This window comes from Haliotis rufescens, unplaced genomic scaffold (assembly GCF_023055435.1).
Source record: "Haliotis rufescens isolate VD_foot unplaced genomic scaffold, xgHalRufe1.0.p SCAF_8, whole genome shotgun sequence".
Lineage (NCBI taxonomy): Eukaryota > Metazoa > Mollusca > Gastropoda > Lepetellida > Haliotidae > Haliotis > Haliotis rufescens.
Window position 1 is genome coordinate 17746365 of NW_025964372.1, and position 7236 is coordinate 17753600.

The 7236-nt window shown below is 41.6% G+C and overlaps 1 protein-coding gene across 1 annotated transcript; it reads right to left on the bottom strand.

The window, feature by feature from the left end:
- Positions 1 to 723: 723 nt before the first annotated feature.
- On the bottom strand, positions 724 to 6181 carry LOC124142454. Its single transcript, XM_046510926.2, has 5 exons — positions 6085 to 6181; positions 4687 to 4828; positions 2805 to 2873; positions 1936 to 2136; positions 724 to 1144 (listed from the first exon to the last, which is right to left on the bottom strand). The coding sequence occupies exons 2-5, from the start codon at positions 4805 to 4807 to the stop codon at positions 885 to 887; spliced, it is 651 nt and encodes a 216-aa protein (XP_046366882.2). The 5' UTR covers positions 4808 to 4828; positions 6085 to 6181; the 3' UTR covers positions 724 to 884.
- Between the last annotated feature and the right edge of the window lie 1055 nt (positions 6182 to 7236).

A 7236-nucleotide genomic window follows, 5' to 3' on the forward strand; every position in this document is an offset into this window, starting at 1 on the left:
TTGGTCAATAGGAGAGGCATAGAAAGGACATTACTCGTAATAGCCACTGGTGGCGCTACGATCGAGCCCAGGAATTCCAGCCTAGTTCGGCAAGGGTGGAAACGGGTGGACTTTTAAAGTCCGTTAACTCTCTTGCCTCGGGAAGATGGCTTAAACTAGACAACATGGGATGTCCCATTTCTTGGAGTCAGCGATTGCACGACACGAAGCATAGCATTCGTTGATTCGCAATGAAATGAAAACATACACTGAAGTTTGTCAACTAAACTTGCACTTTTTGAATACATGTCTCATCTAGGAACGCTACGCGTGCGCACCTATAACCAGATTTGGTACAAATTTGTGCTAAGCAAAAGGTATGGTATAGATATTCATCACAGTTTCATTACTGACGCCTGTTGTGCGCGGAAACCAACAAGGGAATTAGTTTTACCAGACACATGGGCCTCATCGGGGTTAGTGCAATTCGGCATTAGCTGCAGAAACACACGTATAATAATTAACACGCATTATTTGGGAGAGGAAGCACTCGATAATAATCGAGCCTGGACCAGACAATCCAGTGATTGACATATATCCCACGCAATTGGGATCGATGACAGTCTTCAAATCAAGTCAGCGAACCTGACCACCCGATCCCGTTAGTCGCCTCATATGACAAGCATAGTTGAACCCCCCATCCCCAACCCCACCCCCCACCCCCCACCCCCCAAGGAATTGGGGCAAATTTGTGCGGCAACAATCAATAATACTGATGAAACGTTTGCGATATTGACATTTTCCTAATATCATTTCATACATGCGATAACTGTAGGTTCATACATTGAGTTGATGCATAGTGAAAATGTTCCGAGTTTTAAAGCGCAAGTCGGTTTGAGCTTCACTCATTCCAGGGCGACACTTCCCAAACACAATGCGCCGCAGTAACAGAATAACACAAGCAAGGTCACTCCTACAATGCACCATTCTGTGATAATTATACCGTAAGCAAAAGACAGTAGGGCTTGATCACAGATGGGACACAGATTTGCTGGCGTTGACGTGGATGTGACATTGAAGCCAGGGAAGGCTGTTGGCGTCGTCGTTTGAAGAGTCGATTGGCAGGATTGTATCTCATTTGAAGTGCGAATGACAAACACGGTTCCTGCATAAGAAATTAAAACATTACATGGTGCAACGTATGGATAGAATCTTGTTATTTAGAACATATCAACACGATAAATTAACAAGGGAAGGTTTTGTGTTTCATACTTCGTGTGTCACTGGCATTGATAACATTACTGTCTCGCCATCAATGCTGCAAAATACCATTGCATTAGTGAGTGAGTTAGTTGGGTTAAACGCCGCTTTGAACAGTATTCCAGTGGGAGCTTCATGTGGGAGGAAAGCCCGAAGTGATGCAGGTCTAGACGTTTACCACTTTGGAGATTGAATCAGTTAAACGTAAGTAGAACATTAGTAATCTCGTACACCTTCCTTAAGATAACTTGTAGACTTGCAAATGTAAATGTTCATATCTCGCATAAATAATTTACCCTTTGCAAATTGCACGTGGATTTTTGAGAGGCAGAATAAATCCCTTATACCCCGCTTCCAAACCAAAAGCGAGACAATGAAATCACTCGACATAGCACATGTTAACCTCAGCTCAATTATCTGTTTTCTATCATTTTTGAATGTATTATTTCTTTTACAATGTCTTATTAAAACATGTCGGTTAGATAAATTCGGTCTAGCAGTATTAATTGGGGTAAATGTGTTTTTAACGTCCCTCCGGCTCGACGTATAAAACCTAACGCGGGACACACAAAACCACATGTACCCTCGCGATAATGTTACAAGTTATAAATATTTTGCGGTCTCAACTGTACAAGTGTACTGTGATTATAGCAGATGATCAGATATCACCAACAGAATACACCAACAAATACTTACCCACGATTAACCAGCACAGGGTGAACACCCCGACGATCAGACCCACCACGGCGCCACAACCAGCACAAGCCAGTTTCATCTCGCCTGACTCATCCTTCGAGGGCCGGCATGAACAGTTAAATACCATAGTGGTGACTCCCCCGACAATCAGGAAGATGGGAACCAAGGACTGGGCTGGACAGTCGTGGAAGTAAATCGCACCTGCAGAGGGGGGGAACATAAACAGCGAAAACGTAAAAAATATTAAAATATAATGTCAACACTTCTTTCCTCTTTTACATAACTCCCTCCAATTAATAAAGGTGTGTTCGTGCTGTGAAGAATGAGAAGATAGGCCTTAGCTTTTTTTTCATTTGGGATTTCATGTCGCGTGCGTGCGTGCGTGCGTGCGTGTGTGTGTGCCTGCTTGCACTGGTGCGGACTGAAGCCCGCTTTATGGTACTAGCCCACAGAGATACAACAAGTACCATCTTTTAACGTCTTTTGGAATGAGTGAGTTGATGTGTGTAACGCCGCTTTTAACAGTATTCCAGTTATATCACGGCGTGTCAGCTTAATGTGGGAGGAAAGCCCGAAGTGTTGCAGGTCTCAGACGTTTCCCACTTCGGTGAAAACCACGAGCACGGGTATGATGCTGACAAACCTAGAAACATAATCGGGGCGAACCGAGATTCGAACCTACAATCATAGGTTTCTGGTGTGCCCAAGGGACGCAACTCTGCACAGTGAATCGCGGCGCCTTAGACGACTGGGCCACCCGTGCCCCTTCTTTTGGTATGACGCGACCAGGCATCGAACCCCGACCTTCCGCTCTACCAGTAGGCCACGGAAGCGGCCGTTTCTACAAGATCGTAATTGTAGAGACTTACCCATAGAAATCTTGGCTATGTTGAGGGCAGCTCCAGCAACGACCATCAGCAGAATCAGGCAAAATATGGCTGTAATTTAAAAAAAGAAATGAAATTATTTTCAGTGACCACAGTCAATAGTCAAAAGACACCTTTCTTTTGAGGTACAATCGAACATGTGCTTTGTACGAAGATTCATAGAGCGTCACTCGACTCTTGCTGAAACGTTGTTTGATCAGGGTCACTTTCAAGGCCCAGTCGAGGTTTCAGAACGTTTTTAAGTCTATATTGTACCTTATGTTCCCATGTTGTTTCAGGTGAACAATTGACTTTTCTTTGCATGTGTTTGTGACGTCAGTGGGGCAGGATACGCTCACCTTGATGTGAACACCTGGTGTCATCACTATTAGATAGTGATTCATAAACACATGCTTGCTTATAATAGGAAGCGTACAATAGATTCTTCTTTCAGCAGGGATTTCTTATGATTACGAAATGGCTTTGTCCTTTTTATTTGTGTGAGAAACGCATATACATCATGACTAGGTACTGTCGAGTAATTAACATACTATGTCAACCGATTGCCTAAATATGTAAATCATCTGCAGAATATATCATTGTGATCGTACCCTTAAATACAAGCGATGAAAACCATATATCTCGCTTTGCACCGATCTTTATGGAGATTTGAAATCAAGCCCAAAAGAGGAACGGGTATATCTTCAGGTTGAAAACACATCTGTTAGTAATCACCGCATACATCTGTTGGTTGTTCAAGTTTGTATTGGGGCTTTGTTTATTGATGGTTTTGATTGAATGCTTCAAAACACAAATTTCTTTTCTTCCCAACATTTTCGACCGGGCAGCCATCATGTCCAGCTTACAAATTTAATAAAACTTGATGCATTATTAATGTTCTGTAAATAAAAACGACAAAGCTATGTCCATGATCTAAATAAATTATGCTTAAAGTAGAATCAACTTTCCGATGATTCTGACTATAAGGTAAGCATGAATTTACGAATCAATATCAATAATAATGATACCACGTGTTCGTGAAAATTTAAGGTGAGCGTGTCCTGCCTTATCGGAACCCGTCACAAACACATGCAAAGGTAAGTCAGCTATTCACCTGAAAAAACTAACAAGAACACATAGTGCAAGTCAAAAGAGATACAAATGTTGTTTTTTTCAAAGTGCCAAATAGTCGGCCCCTGACTGAAATGCATTTAGATTGAGACATAAGACTTGACTTGATACTGCGTCACACGGAGTACTTACTTAAGAGTGATTACTTCCTGTGATGACATTCAAGGCGGCCATTCCCAAGTTTCAACTTCCGGTATACACACTGCTTCTGATTATCACGTCGCCAGAGAGATTGGGTGACCGAATGATGTTTTAGCCACAGTCAGCCATTTCACAGCTAAATGGCAGCGGTATGCACATAACCGGATCATATTCCAGTGTTTAATAGCATCGAGAATACAAACAGCCAGGTCGCACACATTTGACCAAATATCAGTCGTCTTCTTCACCTCATGGAGGGGGCACGGGTGGCCCAGTCGTCTAAGGCGATGCGATTCGATGTGCAGAGTTGCGTCCATTGAGCACGCCAGAAACCTATGATTGTTAGTTCGAATCCCGGTTCGCCCCGATTGTGTTTCAAGGTTTGTCAGCACCATATCCGTGCTCGAGGGTTTCACCGAAGTGGTAAACGTCTGAGACCTGCATCACTTCGGGCTTTCCTCCCACATTAAGCTGACACGCCGTGATATAACTGGAATACTGTTAAAAGCGGCGTTAAACCCAACTCACTCACTCACCTCCCATGGTGTGATGTAGATTTACCCCAGCCCAGAATCCCTATAGGGTAGGTCATAACAGAAGCATTGTTACATACCACACGTGCAACTTCCGACCAGACATGTTAACAGTTTTTGCGAGAAACTGAGTGCTCCAGTTGACTCGCTGCGCATCTCCTGCAACTTCCGGACACTGTCTAGACGCTTCAGGCTCGACATGGCGACGGACAGTGGGATATCCTGGTCACAACACAAATATACTGTTTCAGTCTATTTCCTTTTTCAAAGTACTCGATATCAATGTCACTTTGTATTCATTCAAATATAGTCATGCTCAAACTAAACATGGATATTCGTTTGATAGGAGTGAAAAGTGAAACGTAATTTATCCGAAACAGGATCGACGAGTCATGATACCTAAACTGGCACATCAAAATTACATACACAACAGCCTCTTTTATTGACACGATAGTATCTTAGCAGAGATGCCCCACTAGGTAATCAATAATGATAATAATAAAAATAATAAAAATAATAATAATAATAATAATAATAATAATAATACCACAACCATGTACCGCAGGGACGAGTTAATTGCACAACAACACAACACATATTTACAACTGAGTGGGGAGAGAAATATGATAAAATTGCATGCTTGTAATTTATGGTATATTATGCCATATTCATTAATAGTCACCATTCAAAATTTTCAGGAAGATTGTAAAGTTGTCAAGACCGTTACGTCCCGACAGTGCTAGGAAATCTCAGCCAACCTCTTCGAAACCTACTTCTTTGTCTAAAGCTCAGTATATTTCAGGTTTATCAGTGTATACGTTGATGATTACCCGATTCTGAATAGCGGCAAAGTTCCAATTTCCCAGCTGAAAACCATTCACATCTAGATCCAGACTTACAATAGACCACATAAAGTGGAACATTAGAGTGAGAGAGAGGGTGAGTGAGTGAGTGAGTGAGTGAGTGAGTGGGTGAGTGGGTGGGTGAGTGAGTGAGTGAGTGAGTATGGTTTTATTCTGCTTTCTGCAATATTCCAGCAATATCACGTCGAGAGACCAGAAATGGCCATCCGATATTGTACCCATGTGAAAATCGAACCTGGGCGAACCCTCTGTGAGAAGTGTGCTGAGTAATTAAAATTAGCTGAGATAGAGGTGAATAAAATTAACTAACGTCTATAACACGATTTCTCCCACTACTCTAAAAGAGCACAGCGTTTAATAGAAGATAATATTCATCCATGTTTAACCAATGAGATACCCTTGTAAAAGCATTAAGTTTAAATCATATGGAATGAAATACAATAACAATAAAATTCATTCTATTTAAACGCATATTTACATACACACCCACACTAGTTGACATCCATAAAACTGATCTTATGAAAACGAGTTTAAAACGTCTTCAAAGTTAATGTCATGATGTATTACACTAAAACACTGTGCACCAAAGCAAAACTACACCAAAATTATACTTACTGTGTAGAAGACGATTCAGCAAAGATGTCTTTAGGATAAGACAACTACTTGAAGACGAGCTGTTATAAACAGTAAGCCCTTGACCCACGCTGACGTTAGGGAAGAGGCTTGTCCAGACTGGGATTAATACAGCCAATCACATGCGTCCTCGTAATCGTTTCGCTGTTTTCATTGGTCACCTGTACGTGACTGCCTCTACGCACTGTTAGTAAACAAGGTGTTATTTGCACTAAATGTTGATACGTACATATTCCAAGATTGCCATTTTTTCGCTGTATTTATTAATAAAACTGTATTTGAAATATGACATTGTGTATGGGAGATTGGGGTTGGGAAGGAAACCATTGGACTGGGAACATATTTTTAAAATTCTTTTATGGCAACCCTCCTTTTTCTCCGTGATACTACCACAATATACTCTCAGTACCCGTACACACACACACAAACACACACACAAACACACACACACACACACACACACACACACACACACACACACACACACATCGGGCCGCCTCCGTGGTTAAGTGGTAGTGCGTCCGTCCGGAGAGCGGAAGATCCGGGGTCATGCCAAAAGACGTTAAAAGATGGTACTTGTTGTTACCTTGTCTGGCGCATGGTATCGCGGTGAGCTAGCACTATAAATCGGCATCAGTCCGGACTAGTACAAGCAGCTACACAAACAAACACACGTACATGCACGTCGCTATATCAGTGCAATAATCTTGGACGCCACTATAAACCCCATTCTCCTCATCTCACACCTAACCTCACCTCACACACATCGACAAACCCATTTCCATAATTAAAACAATTCTCAAATTGCAATATGAATATGATATTACGACATCAAATCTCTGTTAAGAGTCGAGTCCATCGTACGATTCCGACTATATTATAAGCAGTGTTTATGCATCACTGTCAGGTGGTGATGATACCAGGAAATGTAATATAATATTTTTACTCTTTCGTATTAATGGTTTCTAATTATTTATTTTAAGAATTCAAAGAAAAGGTTTTTGTGACGTTATCTTAATCACCTGTTTTCTATATCAGTAACATTGTTTAGCCTTAGGAAGTGAGACAAATCAAAATTTTTATTCACAGGTGCACCAATGGGCTTCGGGTGATGTAGTTTTCAAGACCAATAGC

Excerpts from the sequence above, each read along its gene's own strand:
- LOC124142454 (XM_046510926.2), bottom strand. The coding sequence starts at position 4,807 with ATGTCGAGCCTGAAGCGTCTAGACAGTGTCCGGAAGTTGCAGGAGATG. Across the intron at positions 2,874-4,686 it reads GGTCGGAAGTTGCACGTGTG|CCATATTTTGCCTGATTCTG; the intron begins GTATGTAACAAT and ends TTTAAATTACAG. Across the intron at positions 2,137-2,804 it reads CATAGCCAAGATTTCTATGG|GTGCGATTTACTTCCACGAC; the intron begins GTAAGTCTCTAC and ends CCCCCTCTGCAG.